Here is a 24,364-nt window from a genome sequence, read left to right on the forward strand (position 1 = left end):
TATTGTTCTGAAATTAGATAGTGGTGATGACTATACAATTTCATAAATATTCTAAAAACCACTAAATTGTATACTTTAAAACTATTAAAAGAGTGAATTTTGTTATATTAATTTTATCTTAAAAAATAGCCAAAAGATTTAAACAGACATTTCATCAAAGAAGAGATAACAATCACAAACAAGAAATGCTAAACACCATTAGTGATTAGAGAAATGCAAATTAAGCCCACAAGGAGATTACCATTACACAGTTATTAGAATGGCTAGAATTAACCCAAAAAATAAAGGCAACACCAAGTGCTGGTGAAAATGAAAGCAACTGCATCTCTCATACATAGCTGGTTGGCATGCAAAATGGTACAGCCACTTTGGAAAAGAGTTTGGCAGTTTCTTATAAACATAAGCAGTCATTCTTAAAAACAAAGCAATCCCACTCCTAGGTATCTACCCAAGAGAAATAACGTATGTCTATGCAAACAACTGTACACACAAATATTTATGACTGTGTTATTCAGAATTGCCAAAAACTGGAAACTCAATGTCCATCACCAACTGAATAGACAAACTGTGGCACAACTAAACAATAGTATGCTATTCAGCAATAAAAAGGAACAAATTACTGATACATCCAGCAACATGGAGAAATCTCAAAACCATTATGCTAAGTCAAAGAAGACAAACACAAAAGGTTACATACATTATGATTCTATTTACAAAATTTTCTTAAAAAGCAAAACTAGGGCTTCCCAGGTGGCGCAGTGGTTGAGAGTTCACCTGCCGATGCAGGGGACACGGGTTCGTGCCCCGGTCCGGGAAGATCCCACATGCCGCAGAGCAGCTGGGCCCGTGAGCCATGGCCGCTGAGCCTGCGCATTCGGAGCCTGTGCTCCACAACGGGAGAGGCCACAACAGTGAGAGGCCCGCGTACCGCAAAAAAAAAAAAAAAAAAAAAAAAAAAAAAAAAAAAAAAGCAAAACTACAAGGACAAAAAAACAGATCAACAGTTGCTAGGGGGTGAGGTAAAGAGAGAAGATTGACTACAAATGGACATAAAGGAATGTTCTGAGGAAATGTAAATGTTCTATAACTTAACTGTGGTGATAATTACACAACAGTATGTTTCTCAAACACACAGAACTGTGCAACTAAAATGGGTAAGTTTTACTCTATATAAATTACATGTGAAAAACAAACAGGAAATGACATTACTTTCAACAAACTGGAAATAATAGACTAATCCTAAAACACAGAAGAAATCCACCCTCACACAGATCCCAGCTAGCTGCCTGCTTTGGAGAGCATCAGGTGGACCATGTGGACCCCACCTGCCTCCAAAAGCTGGGGTGTGGGGGAGCCGGGGCACATGGGGTGTGGCTATGGCTCAGCCAGGGGTTCTGGAGCAGCCTTGGTAAGATGCTGCAGGAGCTGAACTGTGCATGAAACAGCACAGAAGCCCCATTCCTTACCATCAGTCTCTCCAAACCCTATGCCAGATATTCTCAATATTACAGTGATAAATACATTAGAATGTTTTGAGATTGCTTAATTAAAATATTAAATAAATTCAAATAATAAACCTAAGATGGCAGACTAGAAGGATGTGAGCTCACCTCTTCTTACGAAAACACCAAAATCACAACTTCTGACCCACTGACAAAAAAAAGTGTTGGAACCTACCAAAGAAGATTTTCTACATCCAAAGATAAAGAAGAAGCCACAACGAGATGGTAGGATGGGCACACTGTGATAAAATCAAATCCCATACCCACCGGGTGGGCAACCCACAAACTGGAAAATAATTATATCACAGAAGTTCTCCCACAGAAATGAAAGTTCTGAACCACACGTCAGGCTCCCCAGCCTGGGGGTCTGGCAACAAGAGAAGGAGTTCCCAGAGAATCTGGCTTTGAAGGCCAGTGGGGTTTGACCACAGGAATTCCACAGGACTGGGGGAAACAGAAATTCCACTCTTGGAGGGCACACACAAGGTTTCAAGTGCACCAGGACCCAAAGAAAAAAGCAGTGACCTCGTAAGAGCCTGGGCCAGACCTACCTGCTGGAACTGGAGGGTCTCCTGTGGAGGCAGGGAGTGGCTGTGGCTCACTGTGGGGAAAAAGACACTGGTGGGACTTCCCTGGTGGCGCGGTGGTTAAGAATCTGCCTGCCAATGTAGGGGACACAGGTTCAACCCCCTGTCCAAGAAGATCACACATGCCACAAAGCAACTAAGCCCGTGTGCCACAACTACAGAGCCTGTATCCTGGAGCCCGCAAGCCACAATTACTGAGCCTGCGTGCCACAACTACTGAAGCCTACGTGCCTAGAGCCCGTGTTCCGCAACAAGAGAAGCCACTGCAATGAGAAGCCCGCGCACCACAATGAAGCGCAGTCCCCATTCACTAAAACTAGAGAAAGCCCGTGCATAGCAACAAAGACCCAACACAACCAAAAATTAATTAATTAATTTTTTTAAAAAAGAAAGAAATACGGTCAAGAAGGTTTAAAAAAAAAAAAGACACTGGCAGCAGTAGTTCTGGGGAGTACTCATTGGCATGAGCCCTCCTGGAGGCTACCATTCTCTCACCAAGACCTGGCCCCACCCAACAACCTGGAGGCTCCAGTGCTGGGATGCTTCAGGCCAAAAAACCAACATGGTGGAAACACAGTCCCATCCATCAGCAGAAAGGGAGCTTAAAGTCTCCCTAAGCATACAGCTGCCCAATAAACACACCCCCTGACGTGGCCCTGCCCACCAGAGGGGCAAGACCCAGCTCCACCACCCAGTGTGCAGGAACCAGTACCTCCGACCAGGAAGACTGCACAAGCCTCTTAGACAGCCTGATCCACCAGGGAGCAGACAGCAGAAGCAAGAACTACAACACTGCAGCCTGTGAAACAAACCACAATCACAGATAATTAAACAAAATGAGACAGCAGAAGAATAGGTCCCAGATCAAGGAATAAGATAAAACCCCAGAAGAAAGACAAAGAACAGGAGATAGGCAATTTAACCAAAAAAGAATTCAGAGTAATGATAGTAAAGATGATCAAGGATCTCAGAAGAAAAAATGGTGGCACATAGAGAAGACACAAGAAATGTTTAACAAAGACCCATAAGAATTAAAAATGAACAAACAGATGAACAATACAATAACTGAAATGAAAAATACACTAGAAGAAATCAATAGCAAAGTAACTGAGGCTGAAGAATGGATAAGTGAGCTGGAAGACAGAATGGTGGAAATCACTGCCATGGAACAGAAAAAAGAAAGAAGAAAAAAAATGAGGACAGTCTCAGAGACCTCTGGGACAACATTAAATGCACAACATTTGCATTATAGGGGTCCTGGAAGGAGAAGAGAGAGAGAAAGGACCTGAGAAAATATTTGAAAAGGTAATAGCTGAAAACTTCCCTAACATGGGAAAGGAAATGGTCACGCAAGTCCAGGAAGCACAGAGAGTCCCAGGCAGGATAAACCCAAGCAAGAACGTGCCGAGAGACATAGTGATCAAACTGACAAAAATGAAAGACAAAGAAAAAAATATTAAAAGCAAAAAGGGAAAAGCAACAAATAGCGTACAAGGAAACTCCCATAACGTTACCAGCTGATTTCTCAGCAGACACTCTGCAAGCCAGAAGGGAGTGGCACAATATATTTAAAGTGATGAAAGGGAAGAACCTACAACCAAGAATATTCTACCCAGCAAGGCTCTCATTCAGATTTGATAGAGAAAATCAAGTCTTCCAGACAAGCAAAAGCTAATACAATTCAGCACCACCAGACCAGCTTTGCCACAAATGCTAAAGGAACTTCTCTAAGCAGAAAAGGCCACTACTAGACACAAGAAAACTGAGAATAAAGAAGCCACCGGTACAGGCAAACATAAACAAAGCGAGGAAATCATCTACACACAAATATGACATCAAAACCAGCAGTTCCAAGGACAGCACAAATGCAGAATATTGGAAATGTATTTGAAATTAAAAGACCATTAACTAAAAACAATCTTGTTCATATATAGACTGTTATATCAAAATTTCATGGTAACCACAAACCAAAAACCTACAACAGATATACACATAAAAAAGAAAAAGCAATCCAAACACAACATGAAAGATAGACATCAAACCACAAACGAACAGAAGAGGAAGGGAAGAAAAAAGACCTACAGGGCTTCCCTGGTGACAGAGTGGTTAAGAATCCGCCTGCCAACGCAGGGGACACCGGTTCAAGCCCCGGTCTGGGAAGATCCCACATGCCATGGAGCAACTAAGCCCATGCACCACAACTACTGAGCCTGCACTCTAGAGCCCACAAGCCACAACTACTGAAGCCCGTATGCTTAGAGCCCGTGCTCTGCAACAAGAGAAGCCACCCAATGAGAAGCCCGTGCACTGCAATGGAGAGTAACCCCCACTCGCCACAACTAGAGAAAAGCCCACGCGCAGAAACAAAGACCCAACACAGCCAAAAATAAAAATAAATTTTTTAAAAAAAGACCTACCAAAAAAATCCGAAACAATTAACAAATGGCAATAGAAACATACATATTGATAATTACCTTAATTGTAAATGGATTAAATATTCCAACCAAAAGACAGAGACACTGGCTGAATGGATACAAAAACAAGACCTGTATATATGCTGTCTACAAGAGACCCGCTTCAGATCTAGGGACACATACAGACTGAAATTGAGGGGATGGAAAAAGGTACTCCATGCAAATGGAAATCAAAAGAAAGCTGGAGTAGCAATACTCATAGCAGACAAAATAGACGTTATAATAAAGACTGTAACAAGAGACAAAGAAGGACACTACATAATGATCAAGGGATCAATCCAAGAAGAAGATATAACAATTATAAAATATATATGCACCCAACACAGGAGCACCCCAATATATAAGGCAAATGCTAACAGCCATAAAAGGAGAAATCAACAGTAACACAATAGTGGGGGATTTTAACACTCCACTCTCATCAATGGACAGATCATCCAGACAGAAAATCAATAAGGAAACACAGGCCTTAAATGACACATCAGACATTCCACCCGAGAGCAGCAGAATATACTTCCTTCTCAACTGCACATGGAACATTCTCCAGGACAGATCACATCTTAGGCCACAAATCAAGCCTCAGTAAATTTACAAAAATTGAAATCATATCAAGCATCTCTTCGGACCACACTATGAGATTAGAAATCAATTACAGGAAAAAAAACTGTAAAAAACACAAACACATGGAGGCTAAACAATATGTTACTAAATAATCAATAGATCACTGAAGAAATCAAAGAGGAAATCAAAAAATACCTAGAGAGAAATGACAACAAAAACATAATGATCCAAAACCTACGGGATGCAGCAAAAGCAGGGCTAAGAGGGAAATGTACAACAATACAATCTTACCTCAAGAAACAAGAAAAATCTCAAACAAACAACCTAACCTTACACCTAAAGCAACTAGAGAAAGAAGAACAAACAAAACCCAAAGTTAATAGAAGGTAAGAAATCATAAAGATCAGAGCAGAAATAAATGAAATAGAAACGAAGAAAACAGTAGAAAAGATCAATCAAACTAAAATCTGGTTCTTTGAAAAGATAAATAAAATTGATAATCCTTTAGCCAGACTCATCAAGAAAAAAAGGGAGAGGGCTCAAATCAATAAAATTAGAAATGGTAAAGGAGAAGTTACAAGCACAGAAATACAAAAGATCATAAAAGACTACTACAAACAATTAATAAATATATGCCAAAAAATAGACAACTTGGAAGAAACTGACACATTTTTAGAAAAGTACAACCTTCCAAGACTGAACCAGGAAGAAAGAGAAAATATGAACAAACCAATCACAAGTACTGAAATTGAAACTGTGATTTAAAAACTCCCAACAAACAAAAGTCCACGACCAGATGGCTTCTTGGGGGAATTCTATCAAACATTTAGAGAAGAATTAACACCTATCCTTCTGAAACTATATCAAAAAATTGCAGAGGAAGGAACACTCCTAAGAATCTGAAAAAAAATGAATATATGTATAACTGAATGACTTTGCTGTACACCTGAAACTAACACAATATGGTAAATCAACTATACTCCCATAAAAATTTTAAAATAAGTAAGTAAACTCAAAGATATAGCAATAGAACTACCAAGACAAAGCACTGCCAGAAAAAAAAACAGGAAATAAGAGGACTTCCCTGGTGGCTCAGTGGTTAAGAATCCGCCTGCCAATGCAGGGGACATGGGTTTGAGCCCTGGTCCAGGAAGATCCCACATGCCGTGGAGCAACTAAGCCTGTGTGCCACAACTGCTGAGCCTGCGCTCTAGAGCCCGCAAGACGCAACTACTGAAGCCCGCACGCCTAGAGCCTATGCTCCACAACGAGAGGCCACTGCAATGAGAAGCCCGCACACCGCAACAAAGAGTGGCCCCTGCTCACTGCAACTAGAGAAAGCCCACGCACAGCAACGAAGACTCAATGCAGCCACAAAAAAAAAAAAAAGAAAGAAATGAGCTATCAAGCCATGAAAGGACATAAAAAGACATGGAGGAAACTTAAACGCATATTGTTAAGTGAAAGAAGCAAGTAATGAAGAATGCTTTTTTACTCTGTATGATTTCAAACATACGACATTCTAGAAAAGGCTGAACTATAGAGAAATAAAAAGATGAGGGGTTTGGGGAGGGAAGGAACATGTGGAGCATAGAGGATTTGGGAGACAGTGAAACTGTTCTGTATGATAAAGTAATGGCAGATACAAAACATTATACATTTGTCAAAACCCACAGAACTGTACAAAAAGTGAATCCTAATATAAACTATGGACCTTAGTTAACCATAATGTATCAATATTCCTTCAACTGTAACAAATATACTACACAAATGCAAGATATAAAAAGAGGAAGAAACTGGGGAGGGGGAATGTGAGAGCTCTCTGTACTTTCTGCTCAATTTTCTTGTAAACCTAAAACTTATGCTCTAAAAAAGAAAGTCTATTAATTAAAGCAAACAAACAGGTTGCGGACATGTTAAAAGGGTACAAGAGACAACCTGAAACAAATCTATGGAACACAGCAATGCTCAAATATAAACTCTGTGTGATGCTGCTGCATCTTAGTACAATACTATTCATGTTCCCCTCATCAACTCCTATATTCATAAACCCTTCCTTCCTCTTCTCTTCCAGTACCCATATTACAAGCATTATGCAGGCTCTGGGCTAAGCTATTTGTACCCAAAGTCCCTCTGAGAACTCATTTATTTTCAAGGCTTCAACCTGGCTAATGACTCTCAAAATATTAGCAACCCCTATCACCTACACTACCATCTAATGGTCATTTCTACTTGTATGTTCCACATCTCCTCAAATTCAACATGTCCCAATTTAAACTCATTTTATCTACCCATACCAACATTCCCTACAGTTTCCCCATTTCAATTTCAGTCTCTATCAGTGATATCACCACTTGCCCACTCACCTAAGTCCCAAACCTGCAGCTATTCTCTGTGTCCCCATATTCCCAATGTATCTCTAAGGCTCATTACTTTCTTTCATACTCACCCTCTTTCCTCTCCATCCCACTTCTGCCACCTTACTTTCTGCCCTTATTACTATACTCCTGAATTATTTCAAGAGCTTCCTACCTGTACTCCCTTATTAAACTCCCTAATTCATCTTAAATATTTTACCCAGTTTTCATGTAGCTAGCCCTGAATTGTTGGTCACTCCAATGATTGTTTTTGATGATTTTAGCAGACGCTATTGGTTGGCTACCCAGTATCTGTTCCACTTACTTTGTTGACAGAGCCCCAGTTTTGTCTGGGTAGCCTGCACTGTCAAGAGACTCAGGGAGGTGAATCCTGTGGTAAATGTTGATTGGTCTTACCCAATCATGGCAGTTCCATCCCCCAAGATTTAAGCCAAGCATGTAGCTCAGTTCTTGTCATGAAGTGTGAGAGGTGGTCCTTTTGAAGACTTCTGAGAAAGATTTCTTTGCTCCCAAAGAAGTGACACAAAACACATGATACTTTCTAACTCTGGATGTTGTCACATCTGAATGAAATCCTTGGAACTCCTGCAACCAATCTGAAGATGAAGCTGGCAAACACAGGGAGGAGGACAGAGGCAAGAGTACCTAAAGAAGTGGAATTAAAGCCCAATATACAGTCCCTGAGGAGGAATGATATGCACAACATGGATAAATCTTGGAAGTACTATGCTTAATGAAAAAAGCCACAAAAGGAGTACATATGATAATGATTCTATTTATATATTTCATATAAAGTTCTAAAAGAGACAAAATTAATCTACAGTGACAGAAATCAGATTATCAGTTGCCTAGAGCAGGATCTGGGGGAGTGGAGGACTGACTTGGAAAAAGCAATAAGGAACATTTTAGAGTGATGAAAATGTTCTATATCATGATTGGAGAGGTGGTTACAATTGTCAAAACTCATCCAACTCTACTCTTAGAATGAATGCATGTTACTATATATAAGTTATAGCTCAATAAAGCTGACTTAAGAAAAATACATAATTAGTACTATAGTAGGCCAGATGGTTATACGTGCCAGGAGAAAAATAAAGCCAAAAAACAGAGCGTACATGAGGCAAGTAGATGGGAGGTGGAAGTATGTATATACTACTTTTAAATAGGATGGTCATATCCAGCAATCCCATTACTGGGCATATAGCCAGAGAAAACCATAATTCAAAAAGACACATGTGGGCTTCCCTGGTGGCACAGTGGTTGAGAGTCCACCTGCCGATGCAGGGGACGCGGGTTCGTGCCCCAGTCCAGGTAGATCCCACATGCTGTGGAGCGGCTGGGCCCATGAGCCATGGCCACTGAGCCTGCACGTCCGGAGCCTGTGCTCCGCAACGGGAGAGGCCACAACAGTGAGAGGCCCGTGTACCACCAAAAAAAAAAAAAAGAGACACATGCACCCCAATGTTCATTGCAGCACTATTTACAATAGCCAGGTCATGGAAGCAACCTAAATGCCCATCAACAGACAAATGGAGAAAGAAGATGTGGTACATATATACAATGGAATATAACTCAGCCATAAAAAGGAACAAAATTGGGTCATTTGTAGAGACGTGGATGGATCTAGAGACTGTCATACAGAGTGAAGTAAGTCAGAAAGAGAAAAATATCATATATTAATGCATATATGTGGAACGTAGAAAAATGGTACAGATGAACCAGTTTGCAGGGCAGAAATAGAGACACAGATGTAGAAAACAAATGTATGGACACCAAAGGGGGAAAGTGGTGGGGGGAATGGTGGTGGTGAGATGAATTGGGAGATTGGGATTGACATATATACATTAATATGTATAAAATAGATAACTAATAAGAACCTGCTGTATAGAAAAATAATAAAATTTAAATGATAAAAAAATAAACAGGGCTTCCCTGGTGGCACAGTGGTTAAGAATCCTCCTGCTAATACAGGGGACAAGGGTTCGAGTCCTGGTCCGGGAAGATCCCACATGCCGTGGAGCAACTAAGCCCGTGTGCCACAACTACTGAGCCTGCACTCTAGAGCCTGCGAGCCACAACTACTGAGCCCACGTGCCACAACTACTGAAGGCCGCGCACCTAGAGCCCGTGCTCTGCAACGAGAAGCCACCGCAATGAAAAGCCTGCACACCGCAAAGAAGAGTAGCCCCCACTCACCACAACTAGAGAAAAAGCCCACGTGCAGCAACAAAGACCCAACACAGCCAATAATAAATAAATAAATAAATAAATAAATAAATTTAAAATAAATAAATAAGGTGGTCATAAAAGAGTGGATATATTGTATATGTATAACTGATTCACTTTTCTGTACAGCAGAAAGTAACACAACATTGTAAATCAACTATACTCCAATAAAAAAGATTTTAATATATTAGTAAATAAATAACTAGGGTGGTCATGAAAGGCCTCAATGCCTATTTAGTAAAGACCAGAAGGAAGAGAAGGTATAAGCTATACAGACATCTAGAAGAAGGTGGCTTCATTCAGAAAAACCAGAAAATACAAAAGCCCTTGTCTTTTTCACTGATAAAATGTAAAAGTCATCTGAAGATTTTGACTAGAGTGATCTGAATTTTGTTTTAAAAGAGTCACTCTGGCTGCTCAGTTGAGAACAGCTATAAAGTGTAAGGATAGAAGCAGGGAGCCCAGTTAGGAGGCAACTGCAATCCAATGATAGTTTAGACCAGGATGGTAACAAGTAATGTTCAGATTCTGGGCAAAATTTAAAGATAGAGTCTTTGCTAATGGACTGAACGTAAGACTGAAAGAGAGGAGTCAAGGATGACTCCAAGGGACTTCCCCAGTGGTCCAGTGGTAAAGAATCTGCCTTCCAACGCAGGGGACATGGGTTTGATCCCTGGTCAGGGAACTAAGATCCCACATGCCATGGGGCAACTAAGCCCACGCGCCGCAACTACTGAGCCCTCGCACCTCAACTAGAGAAACTGCATGTCACAAACTACAGAGCCCACACACTCTGGAGCCCACGAGCCACTACTGGAGAGAAGCCCACGCACTGCAATGAAGATCCCACATGCCGCAACTAATACCCAAGGCAGCCAAAAAAAAGGATGACTCCAAGATTTGAAAGAGCTGGAAGGATAGAAAAGCCATTTGCGGGACTTTCCTAGTGGTCCAGTGGGTAAGACTCCGCGTTCCCAATGCTGGGGGCCCGGGTTCAATCCCTGGTCAGGGAACTGGATCCCGTATGAATGCTGCAATTAAGAATTTCGCATGTCACAACTAAAGATCCCTCATGCCGCAACGAAGATCCCACATGCCGCAACTAAGACCCAGCATAGCCAAAATAAATAAATAATAAATAAATAAATACTAAAATCATTCCCCTCCCTCCCACCATCATTCCAACTGCCTTAAAAAAAAGAGAGAGAGAGAGAGAGAGAAAGAAAAGCCATTTGCTGAAATGAGAAAGACTGAAGGAGGAACTGGTTAATTTGTAACTAATGAGAATTTTATTTTGGTCAAGTCAGTTTTGAAATGCCTATTAGACCATCAAATGTAGATGTAAAGGAGGCAGGTGGATATATGCAACTTGGAGTTCAGGAAGGGTTCTAACCTAAGATAAAACTCTGGGAGTTGTCAGTATATAAAAAAGCATTTAAAGAGATAAGCCTGGGGCTTCCCTGGTGGCACAGTGGTTGAGAGTTGGCCTGCCGATGCAGGGGACGCGGGTTCGTGACCCGGTCCGGGAAGATCCCACATGCCGCGAAGCGGCTGGGCCCGTGAGCCATGGCCGCTGAGCCTGCGTGTCCGGAGCCTGTGCTCTGCAGCGGGAGAGGCCACAACAGTGAGAGGCCCGTGTACGGGGTTGGGGGGAGAGATAAGCCTGGATGAGATCACTAAGAAACTGAGTATATACAAGAAAAGAGAAAAAAATCCAAAGGCTGAGCTGAGCCCAAGATCAATCTAATATTTGGAAACGGGAAAGAAAAGGAAACAGTAAAGGAGACTGAGAAGGAATGGTCAGTGAAATAGGAGGAAAACCAAGAGGTGGTATCCTGGAAGCCACAGGAAGAAAGTGCATCAAGGAAAGAAAGATAAACTGGACTAAATGCTACTGCTAAGTCAAATAAGATGAGGACTGGGAATTCACTATAATTATTTTAAAAATCATGGTCCCCTCAGGAACCCAATTCCATGCAAACATTCCTTGTTCTAGATGAGTAACTCACATACTGATAGGTTCAATCTGTACTAATTAAAAATCACTGTGTATTTTTAAATCAAACTATTACTCTTGAAATAGAAACAGTAGTATGTTAATCTATTTTAAACATGACATTTATTTTTGGTGACTACTTGGTATTCTAAGCATTCTGGTAAATAATCACCTCTGATGTTTACCACTTTTACTCTGGCCTCATCAAACCCCAAACATTTCCACACATAAGCATCAAGCTATGCTACAACTTTTTCCAAGATGTGATCTTTATTTTCCTAGTAGGTTAAAATATAACATTGGATAAATGAGAACCAATGGATAATAAAAAATTACTATCCAATGAGTACTGAAGGACACAAACAGAATACTCTTGGTACAAAAGCAGAAAGTCACAGAGAAATATAAATATATTTTGGCAGAAGTGCAAAAGACTCAGACGCACACATACAGGATGCATATTGTGGTCCAAATCTTTTTACCCTGAGCCAAACAATGTAAAAGGCTTGGCTTAGGGCAGTTATGCTCTTATCTATTTAGAGATACATTTTCAATACTGGGCTCCTGCTGCTGTGCAGATTTTGATATAAGAATATTCTAGTCCTCTTCAAAGCCAAAGGGATAGTGTCTTCCAAGTAATCTGGTCCATTTCAAGGTAACTGATCTTAGAACAAGAGTGGATAATGAGAGTTTCTGGCCAGAACAATGAGATAACATTCTCCCAGACATGTCCATTCAAACCTGAAGTCTAAAATTAAAGTGGGTATACATTCTTCACAAAACCACAGGCACTAATGGTACATGCAACACACTGCAATCCTTATTAATCCATCTGGGCAAAGGATATTTGCAATTCACAGCAATTCCTGATAGAAGTAATAAGAAAGAAAAGAATACCAATAAGTCATTACCAAGTGTGTATTCATGTATATGGACTGACTCTTACCTTTTAAGTCAATATTTTTTCTGAGTTCCTTTTGGGTGTTTCATTAAGCAGACTATGTTCCTTTTTTTTTTTTTTTTTTTTAATTTTTGGCCGTGCTGAGTCTTCGTTGCCGCTCACGGGCTTTCTCTAGTTGCGGCGAGCGGGGGCTAATCTTCACTGTGGTACGCAGGCTTCTCATTGCGGTGGCTTCTCTTGTTGTGGAGCACGGGCTCTAGGCATGCGGGCTCAGTAGTTGCGGCTCACGGGCTCTAGAGCATAGGCTCAGTAGTTGTGGCACACGGGCTCAACTACTCCGTGGCATGTGGGATCTTCTGGGACCAGGGCTCAAACACATGTCCCCTTCATTGGCAGGTGGATTCTTAACCACTGCGCCACCATGGAAGTCCCAGACTATGTTCCTTGACATGAACATGTCAGTCCTCTCTCAAACAGGTTAGATAGCAAGTTGTTCCTAAATGTGCCACTATGAGATAAGTGGCAGCTAAAATCACAAAATTCTTGGTACAGCTTAAAATTGATTGTTTTTCACTTAAGAGAAATTCAGCCAGTGTTAAGTCAGTTACAGCACCCAAATCCCCAATGACAAAGTAACAAAGTTCAAGATTACTGCTACCTTTATTTTTATTTACATAGGAACAACAAGGTAATTTTTTTTACCCTTCCCTCAGTTAACTACATTAATTCTTGCTTATCACCAATTGGAATACACTGCATTATCCTCTTGTGTTGTTGATTAATTGCTACTTTCATGCAACAAAAGCAGATCAAAAAAAAAGTCAGGCCTTTTGATGTCAGGAAATGTACAAGGAAACTTCTCCAAGTAATGATAACAAAATGAATCAATTACATTTAAACAAGTTCTAGCCTAAACTAAGCAACCTTACAACAAAGACACATTAAATAAAAATTTTATTTCAGCATGTTTGTACATCCAAAGGTAAGTGTAACAGACTTCTTTTTCTTTTCTTACAACAAACTCCTAATTGACACATTTTTGAAATTAATTTCCTGTGTTTCAGTGAGATTGTTTGGATTCTGGAGAACATGGGAGGGCAAGAAGGGAAAGAATTATTAAAAGTATTCTTCTGCAGAAGAAAAATGACTATGTAATTCCTACGCAAATGTTTGTTAACTTCCCCTGCCATAAAACCAGTGATGTCATTCTACACAGCAGTAATCACAGTTATAACGAACACCGAGTTTTTAAATCACTGACAGCTTACAGAAATTAAGACTATTACTCAAAAATCTCCTCTCCCTAGAGTACCACATCTGTGGAAGAGGAGACTATGCCCAACTGGAGTTATATACATACTCAGCATCAACAAAACTGAAGTCATTTTTCCCTGCACACCAGGAAAAGTTGTTTTTTTCCCCCTTAGGACTCTGAGCAATGAAAGCCGTGACTTTATATGGCTCTGTATAAAAACACAAGAAGGCTGGATCACATTCTATTAGGAAAAGCAGCTCAACATCAAAACTCCTCTTCCTTTAAAATAAAATCTAAAAAAATGACTATAAAAATTTCCTCCTACCTTTGAAAATTATTTTATCTTTGCTTCATTTTCTCTACTGTAAACTACAGATTAATACTTTCAAAGGGAGTAAAAGGAGCTTATAAATTCGAATTTGCTGTGTGGCTCTCACACCAAAAGTAGTCTGCATTTTTTTTTCTCCTACAGTAAGCATTAAATAAAATATCTAAACTTGGTTCTAGTGAGAACAACAATATAAAACCATTATTACTATAATATCAATAATACTTAATATTTACTACACCAAGATATGTTGTTTATTAGGAATGAAATATAGTACAACTATATCTTCAGCTTTAAAATTACCTCGAGGGGCTTCCCTGGTGGCGCAGTGGTTACGAATCTGCCTGCCAATGCAAGGGACAAGGGTTCGAGCCCTCGTCCGGGAAGATCCCACATGCCGCAGAGCAAATAAGCCCGTGTGCCACAACTACTGAGCCTACACTCTAGAGCTCGCGAGCCACAATAACCGAAGCCTGCACGCCTAGAGCCCGTGCTCCGCAACGAGGAGCCACAGCAATGAGAAGCCACCACAATGAGAAGCCCAAGCACCGCAATGAAGAGTAGCCCCCGTTCGCCACAACTAGAGAAAGCCCACATGCAGCAACGAAGACCCAACACAGCCAAAAATAAAATAAATTTTTTTTTTAATTTTTAAAATTGTAAAAAATAAATAAAATTAAAATGACCTTGAATTGACTGGAATACCAACTCTACATCAATATGAAATTGTAAAATGGTTGCAAAACTTGAGGTAGCATGATTATACCCCTTTTGATTAATATTTAACATAGCTAAACCTAGAGCAACTGCAAATGTTTCATCTTGGCTTTTCTAAATGTCACAACTCAAATTACAAGTCAACATTCAAACTAACAATTAAAATCACAACAAAACCAACATGACATTTTAAACAAAGGGCAGTTCAACCAAACTGTCACAAAGAGTTCAGATTTCTACATCCTAATTAGCTGAAAAGTTGCTCGATTATTTAGATTTTTTAAAAAATTTTGTTACCTATCAGAAATATACCTACTGTTTTCATTTTCTACCTGTGCCACATTTATCTTAAGTTTTATACTTCTGGAACTTTCAACCATTAGAGATCAACCATCAAATTACTTCAACAAGTAGAAATAGCAACACCGCTCCCAAACAGCAATTTCTACATTGCTAGACACTTATCTAGTTGGTAGATTTATACCATTGTTCATTCTTAGTTCCTTAAATGTAAAAAAATATCCACAGAATGGTGGCATACCTCTAAATTAGTTTAAATATGGTACAAAGTTATTTTTAGTTAGGTTCAAGTTTTAAAAAGGCACTAATCATTCTTCTCAAAGGCTAATCTACTCAAGTTCCTCCCATATTAAAAAAATAAAAAGCCTAATTTATCTCTTTTGGAAAGAAGAAATGTTATTTATGTAATGTTCAAGCACAAGGATATTAGAATAATGTACCTAATATCAAATCAGGGTCTGGATCATACCTATTGTTAATAAAAATAAATTTGACCTTTATTCTGATGATGGGCCTTTCAAACACCAGCATGACTAAATGTCATTTATGTGTTCTTTCAAATGTAATTCTAATTTTAAAAAATACTCTTATCTTCTACTGTGCAAAGGAAAAAGGAAGAAAACTCCCATAAACGATTACAAGCTGGTTCTTATTCATGAAAAAAAAAAAATACAAGAAACATTCATGTAATATTTATTTGAGATCTGTTCCCTCCTTGCATGCTAGAAAGATGAAGACAAACACTTCCAACTATTCAGACAGATCATGCCACAGTTGTAACTTTCATCATAGTTCTTAAAGCGGTACGGTGAGGTCAGCTCACAAACAGCTTAAGTAGCAAAACTAGAAATTGGTGGTAGTAGTATCAGGCTACATAACAGCCTCTCCAAAGAATATGAAGTAAGAGAACTAAAATGTGCTGGCAACATGCCAAGAGACTGGATAGAATATAGTTTTGAGCAATGAATATGCAGAGCTTACAGTATATAGCAATTCATCATCTCTTACCCTGTAGCCTGATTTTCCTTGTTTTAAACCAAAAATAGCCATATATAAGGGGTATTTAACAGTACCAGTTTTCTCCATGCTTATGACTGGGAAAGGCATCTGGGCTTGAAATGATTTGGTAACCTAAATACACACCCTAAAATGAAAAATCTGACTTCCACCTTATGTGAGGATGAGTAAGATTAAATATACAATTGTATTGATATTATTCTGCACAGAATAGCTTTTATTCTCCAAAAATTATACTGCCCTCAGCATAATCCTAAAGGCTTGGGTTTTTCTATATTGTCAGTTCTGACTATCTCTGCAACTGGTTGACATGTAGAATTTGTCAACCTTCTCAATAGATTTAATAAAGAATTAATTCTGTCATATCAAAGGACATAATTTTGGTCAGAAACAATTCCTTTGACCTTAGTCAAAATATATGTTACTTTTAAAATTTCACCTTTACTGAATCATATATTTTAAAAGCATAATAAACTCCAATTCTTAAGTCTCTGACACTTCCTAAACATTTTCTTTCTAAAGAACCAAAAGAAAATGCGGTTATTTTAGGCGAGAGAATCATATTCAATTCAAATCCACATGCATTTAACACCTATTTTGTGCCAGACATTATACTGAGAACTGAGGAAACAAAGATAAATATGTATATGGTCTCACAGAGCTGACAATCTAGTTGGGAAAACCAGACCATTTCAAACTCAATCAAGTTCTGCCCCCTACCCTCATACTGCCACCCACGTGCTCTACTAGCTAGAGGAACAAAAGCTCTGGTATCCTCCAGGAAAGTGTAAGTAAATCTGCCAGGCAAGATGGAAAAATCTTCCGAGAAGATAAGCTACGTCTTGAAAGGTGAGAATTTCACAAGGGAAAGTGGGATACTGCAGGCCAAAAAGGACAGAAGGCACAAAATCAAGAAAGCACAAAAACATGGCATGTGTGAGGAAACCCATGTGGCAAGGGTAGGGATAACAATTTTGGGTACATGTGCTACTACTCTTCTACCCTCAGCCCATGACAGACCTCGCTGATCAATTAGAGCATGTTTAAGTCCACATGAGACTCAAACTCCTTCTCAACAGATAACTCAAAACCAATGGAAGGAGGTAAGTCCATGAGATGAAATTTATGTGCTATCCTCAGCCTGGGAAGAGAAAGTGGTGGGATTTGAGGCTAGAAGGGTAAATTAAGAACAGATTATGAATGACCGTGAATGCTAGGCTACCAAGTTTAGATTTTATTCCGTGGGCAACCAAGGGTGAACAGAGGATTTTATGAGAAATAATGACATGATCAACTCTGGCAGATATCTGGCAGATGTGCGAAGAAAGCTTTTGGACCAACAGAATAAAAGCAGAAATAACAGTTCAAGAAGCTATACCTTCGGGCCTCCCTGGTGGCGCAAGTGGTTGAGAGTCCGCCTGCCGATGCAGGGGATACGGGTTCGTGCCCCGGTCTGGGAGGATCCCATATGCCGCGGAGCGGCTGGGCCCGTGAGCCATGGCCGCTGAGCCTGCGCGTCTGGAGCCTGCGCGTCCGGAGCCTGTGCTCCGCAACGGGGGAGGCCACAACAGTGAGAGGCCCGCATACCGCAAAAAAAAAAAAAAAATGAAGCTATACCTTCGGGACTTCCTTGGTGGTGCAGTGGTTAAGACTCCATGCTCCCAATGCAGGGGGCCCAGGTTCAATCCCTGGTCAGAGAACTAGACCCCACATGCAAGCCATAACTGAGAGTTCACATGTCATAACTAAGGAGCCCACCGGCCGCATCTAAGGAGCACATGTGCCACAACTAAAGGAGCCCTTGAGCCACAACTAAGGAGCCTGCCTGCCGCAACTAAGACCCGGCACAACCAAATAAATAAATTAAATAAATATTTTTAAAAAAAAGAAGCTATAGCTTCTCAGTCCAGGCAAGACACAATGAAGTTTGCCTTCTTAGTCCAGGCAAGATGCAATGAGGCCTGAATTCCAGCAATGGCAAAAATCTATTGCAGGTTCTAAAACAAAAATGTAATGTTTTAGATTTCATAATTCTTGGTGCCTTTTTTTTTAATAACTTTATTTATTTTGGGCTGCATTGGGTCTTCACTGCTGCGCGCCAGTTTTTCTCTAGTTGCGGCGAGCAGGGGCTACTCTTCATTGCAGTGCGCGGGCTTTTCACTGCAGTGGCTTCTCTTGTTGCAGAGCACAGGCTCTAGGTGCGTGGGCTTCAGTAGTTGTGGCATGCCAGCTCAGTTGTTGTGGCTCACGGGCTCTAGAGCACAGGCTCAGTAGTTGTGGCACATGGGCTTAGCTGCTCCACAGCATGTGGGGTCTTCCCAGACCGGGCTCGAACCTGTTACCCCTGCATTGGCAGGCGGATTCTTAACCACTGAGCCACAAGGGAAGCCCCTAATTCTTGGTTTTAAAACAAGTTTGAGGGCTTCCCTGGTGGCGCAGTGGCTGAGGGTCTGCCTGCCGATGCAGGGGACGCAGGTTCGTGCCCCGGTCTGGGAAGATCCCACATGCCGTGGAGCGGTTGGGCCCGTGAGCCATGGCCACTGGGCCTGCACATCCGGAGCCTGTGCTCCACGACGGGAGAGGCCACAGCGGTGAGAGGCCACAGCAGTGAGAGGCCTGCATACCGCAAAAAAAAAAAAAAAAAAAAGTTTGAGAAGAATTAGTATTCTAATTAGAATTCCCTAATAATATTCAAAAAGGAAAAGAAAAGACAAATTAAGGTAAACACTAGAATTAAAGAAGTGAATCACAATTCAAAATTACTCAAGACTATAAATTCAGAAATAGATATTTCAGGTTTAGCATCAAGAAAAAGAACATCCTCATGACCAGACTAATACTCAGCAAGTCTTTTCTTCCTGAGGGCACTAATACTCTAGCCAACAACAAACAGTACTTACCTTACATGCCCCTACAAATCCCAGTGAGATGCAGAAAGCACAAAAGTCAAATTTAAAACCATATCTCAGCCTTTAAACTCTAAAATTCTTTGTGAATACAACCCATATGTAGCACTTTGGGCAGTATGCAAAAAAAGCAACTTCCTATCATTTCTGCAGAATGTTTAATAAATGCAAGTATTCGAATTAAAAATTAAAACTTCACTGTAGATCAAAAGGCCAAAGAGAAAAGTTTTTCTGTTTTGGAAAAAGAAATTCTTTAGCTGTTGCAAACAAAGGCTAATGTAATGATGTGAAATCCAGGTGCAACATATCAACAAGCATGCTAGAAAAGCTATCATTACTGTTTTAAGACCTAAGGATATTCAAACTAAAGATAAAATTATCCTGTAGTGAATGCCAACAATGCACTTCATACTACACAGACACATATTCAAGGGTTCTACTTTGTTCTCATCCCATTCTTTTGTGTCCCAGTAACAAACTCTCAAATTGGGATTATCTTCCTTTTAAAACAAGCTAAAATGAAAAACATGAACTTCAGCAATAAAATTTATTTGTGGTATACTGTTTATTCTGAGAAAGCAAATCAGAAGAACAGTTTATCATAATCAATCTCTTTTCCAGAAAGATATGGATTAGCTAGTCATGAGCAGGGTCTATTTCTCATGATGTCATTCTAAAGTCATCACCAAATGTTACACATGCCATGCTTCCTTCAAATCAATCACAAAACAAGTCATCCTAGACTGAGGTCAAATTCCTTTCCAACTAAAAGAGCTCCAAACTTAAGAAATGGTCCACTTACTAAGTAATACTCAGAGACCAAATTCCAGAAAAACCCTCCTCCTGTACCTCCCCCACCTAAAAAAAAAAAAAAAAAAAATAGTCTCCTTTTAGCTCAGTGTAATGGAATGTGACCTGTAGTTAAGGGGTTTTCCATTCCTATTTACTGCTTAGAGAACATGAAGCAGATTCTCTCTCAGAAGGGTAATGTATTTTTTTAAAAGAAAAAAAGTGAAGTGTAGGAGGTTAATCATATATAATAATTAAAACAAACAAAAGGTAAGTTGATTTACTAGAGTTCTCATGTTCGACAGAATGAGTATATTTAAATCACAACTGAATGTTTATTTTTATTTTACAACCTGATCAGACATCTAAAAGATTTATGATTTGTGTGACTACTAATAACTAGGTAGGGAAGGGGAAGTTAAAACTACAACTACTTAAATAAATCTTCACACATGAAACTACCATAAACATCTTTTCACAACAAATCATATCTTTATCATTGAAGTTACACACTTAAGTACCTAAGCATGGAGAGAAGAACAAGGAATAAATATTTTTAAAATGTACTCCACAGTTTAAAATTAAACATACTATCTGGAGTTCAGTTTCTCATTTTTTAAAAAAAAGAAGATATTTGACTAGATGATCTTTAAAGCTACTATGATACTTTAATGCAAGTTGTAAAGTGAACAAATTCTGATTTAGTTCAGACAAACCTCTTTCAAGATAACCCCCTTAAGGATATACTTTACTTACATTCTTCCTACACCTTCATACATGTTAGTCTCATCTACCAAAGTCATAATCTCTGTATCTGTAAGATGTGCATGCTTTTTCGTTCTGTTTAGCTGTTCAATCTGTATGTCTGCAAGCTTCACCTTCTGTTGAGTGTCAATAACTTTGGCTTGAAGCTCTGTGAAGGCCTAAAAAATAAGTCCGTGATTTAGTAGGTGCAACATTTTACAGGAAACATTTAAGTCAAATCTAAATATATTAAAATAAAGCCTGCTAACCAGAGACAAAGCTGTGAAATTTACCACAGCAAACATCAATAAAAATCAATATAATTGTAAACAATCAAGCCACTATGCTAAATACATTTGACTCTTGAACAATCCGGTGATTAGAGGCACTGACCCTCCGTGCAGTTGAAAATCCAAGTATAATTTATAGGTGGCAGTACCTATACAGCAGTTCCTCTGTATCCTTGGTTCTACACCAGTGGATTCAACCAACTACACATCGTGTAGTACTCTAGTATTTTCTATTTTTAAAAATCTGCATACAACTGGATCCCCGCAGTTCAAACCAGTGTTGTTCAAGGGTCAACTGTACTGAATTTACTCAGTTCTCAGAAGATGCAACCTATTTGAAGCAGAACAAAGGTAAATAATAACCATATCAAGTAGCAGGTATCCGAGGAGTAATAAAAGCACTAAATGCAACAGTCACAGGATGAAACCCAGAGGTCCAAAACAAGAAACATAAGTGTAACAACTCACTACATCTGTATTACACAACTAGGTGTAAAGTACTTTCCCACATTTGTTTGAAATATTAACATGTGAATATTAATATGAGAATACTGACAGATATAATAAACGTCTCATTTACTCTTTTCAATAATCCTGAGTTAAGGATGGCAGTTTCACCACCACAGTTTACAAATTAACTAAATGTTTTAAAGAGATATAAATGACTTGCACAGGGCTGAACAACTACTAGGTGGAAAAGCAAGTACTTAAATCCCTTTCTTCTTACCTCTAGTTCAGGAATCTTTCTATTCTACTATCTACAGTAATATTCAGAAAATGAATATTTTAAAAGAAAGACAAGAATTTCAAAGCATTGGTAGAAGAATTGCATCATGATCTTCATACGCACATACCAAGCCAAATTTGACACTTGAGTACCCTTACTCAAAGATAAAAGGTTCTTAGATACTCATGAAATGCCTAGAATGACTTTCATATGCTCTCAAATTTATGCCTTAATAATAACATTTGCGGGGCTTCCCTGGTGGCGCAGTGGTTGAGAGTCCGCCTGCCAATGCAGGGGACACGGGTCCGAGCCCTGGTCTGGGAAGATCCCACATGCCGCGGAGCAACTGGGCCCGTGAGCCACAACTACTGAGCCTGCGCGTCTGGGGCCTGTGCTCCGCAACAACAGAGGCCGCGATAGTGAGAGGCCCGCGCACCGCGATGAAGAGTGGCCCCCGCTTGCCACAACTAGAGAAAGCCCTCGCACAGAAACGAAGACCCAACGCAGCCAAAAATAAATAAATTAATTAATTAATTAAAAAAAAATAATAATAATAACATTTGAGGCTGCAATACACAGCAAAAGCTACTACTTAATTTTTATTCTCACTTTGTTTTCACCGACTAGTAAGGTTTCAAAAGATTCATTTTGGGAGAGAGGAAGTGCCTAAACTTTCCTACTAGTCTCCACCTGCCGCCCCCGCCCCGGCCCCCGCCAAAAAAAAAAACCTTATAAAGATATTAGAAGACCTTTAAACAAGTTTTTTTTTTCAATTAATTTCAATGGTTGTCAAAACTACCCAATTTAAGTCTGTAATCATTTTCTTAGTTTGCATTCATTGTCCACAGGTCTCCTAGCAACAAATTCAAATAATACTGAGCTGTAAGACCATTCACAGCTGTACTCTATTGTTAGCTCTTTCACTAAAGCCTAACTTAAATTTGAACTTTTAACAGAAAAAAAAGGTAAACTTTTATAACACTTTAAGACGCAGTTTGCTAAGGAAACTAGCATATTGTTAATGCTAAGATATTATAGCACTAGAGACCACATAAGGACCAAAGGTACAAGTTTCAAACAAGAAGCAAGACACACACACACATAAATCCTCAGAGCAATAATAAACAGCTTCATTTATTAGGTGGAAAAGCTATTTCAGCTGTCCTATTTCTTATGCAGAGGTTGACCAGGAGACAGCCTTAAGTAAAATTTGCTCTTCTAACGAACCAAAACTAATGGTCAAAAGGTGGGAAGTAAGGCAGAGAATACTGGATTCTAGTCCCAACCTTGGTCTGAGTCTTTTCTGAAACTGTTTCCTTTTCTAGAAAAGTATAGGTTTAAAGTAGGTAAAGTCTAGGAATTCCGACAACTCTTAAGCTGCGAAAACGTTCCTGAGTAACAACACATTTATAGGCAACTGTTTGAAAAGAGAAACCCAATTCCTTCTGATACCGATTTTATCTGGAAAACTTTGTTTCTTTTTTGACAAGTCTTTAAAAACGGGGGCGGGGGGGGAGCTGAGACCAAAGCCCTAAGATGAACACTGCTATGAGAATACCTAACTGAACTGTATGTAGCGACCTTACAAGGTATGGGATTGAAGAAGTGGCCTAACAGGTTGGACTTGGATTTTTTCAAAGCAAATTAGAATGCAGAATTAGATGCCTCAGCTCGGGCAGCCGTCTCAAAGGGCTCCAGCTGGAAACGCTCACTTCAGGCCTCACTATGGAACTGAAAACTCCAAGCTCAACGAAAGGTCTCTGGAACTCGGAACAAGGGAACAGAACAGCTATCGGCCCGTCAGACTTAACCAGGCCCAGCGCAACCGGCTCTTACCCAGCAAAGAGCAGCTCGCCCCCGACTCCAGCCTAAAGAGACCCTGTCCCGCCTCAGGACTCTGGGAAACCATTCCCCATTTCCCTGGAGCCTTCCGAAGGACTCGAGTCTCACTCGATATTCTTGTCCACAGTCCCCTTAGCTTCTAAAGAAAAAGTCTCTGCCTGCTCAAGACCCTCTTTTACCTTCTTCAACTCCAAATCCACGGGGGCCGCCATCTTGCTTCACTCCTGCGCCTGCGCAGTGGGAGAAGGCCGGAAAGAGGATGGGGGAAGGGCGCTCCTTGACGGTTTGATTGTCCCCCTTCCTTCTGCGCCTGCGCATGAGTCTGGCTTCCCGGTTTTCCAACATTCTCCAGCGCCGGCAGCCCCTGATATAACCAGGATTCCGATTCAGAGTACATCTTCCCCACGTGACCTATAGGCCTGCCCTGTTTCTCCACATCCTTCCAAACACAGCACAACGCGCAGATTTCGTGTATGGTTTTAAGCATTTTGACAAATAGCTTAATTAGTGCTGCTAAATTGAGATGTATGTAGATCAGGCCAAAACCTCTTAAGTCATTCATGCCTTCGGCGAGTCCCTGTGCTGTCAGGCATGAGAGAATCGGCATGAGAGAGTCAGCCTGAGAGAATCAGCCTGAGCTTCAGGCATGGCAGTGTGGAGAAGACCAGAAGGCTTAGTTGAAGTGTTCTCCCAAAGAACTTATTTCTACTGAACACTCCTGGAAGACCTTCTAGACATAGTGGTTCTTACGCGAGGCCACATTAGTTTCTTTAGAGAAAAAAACAAAACAGATTCTCTGATCCTCATCCCAAACTTAATTACTTAGA

General features: G+C 40.1%; 1 protein-coding gene across 1 annotated transcript in view; it reads right to left on the reverse strand.

Moving 5' to 3' along the window:
- The window catches only part of PFDN1 (prefoldin subunit 1), a 61,967-nt gene extending 38,147 nt beyond the window's left edge, over nucleotides 1-23,820 (reverse strand). The window contains exons 1-2 of the mRNA XM_060092011.1: nucleotides 23,717-23,820; nucleotides 20,691-20,857 (exon numbers count right to left, since the gene is read on the reverse strand). Of these exons, the coding sequence (XP_059947994.1) occupies nucleotides 20,691-20,857; nucleotides 23,717-23,749 (200 nt within the window). The 5' untranslated portion in view covers nucleotides 23,750-23,820. The remainder of the gene's footprint in view (nucleotides 1-20,690; nucleotides 20,858-23,716) is intronic.
- Nucleotides 23,821-24,364: the final 544 nt, after the last annotated feature.

The sequence above is a fragment of the Mesoplodon densirostris genome, chromosome 3 (assembly GCF_025265405.1).
Source record: "Mesoplodon densirostris isolate mMesDen1 chromosome 3, mMesDen1 primary haplotype, whole genome shotgun sequence".
Lineage (NCBI taxonomy): Eukaryota > Metazoa > Chordata > Mammalia > Artiodactyla > Ziphiidae > Mesoplodon > Mesoplodon densirostris.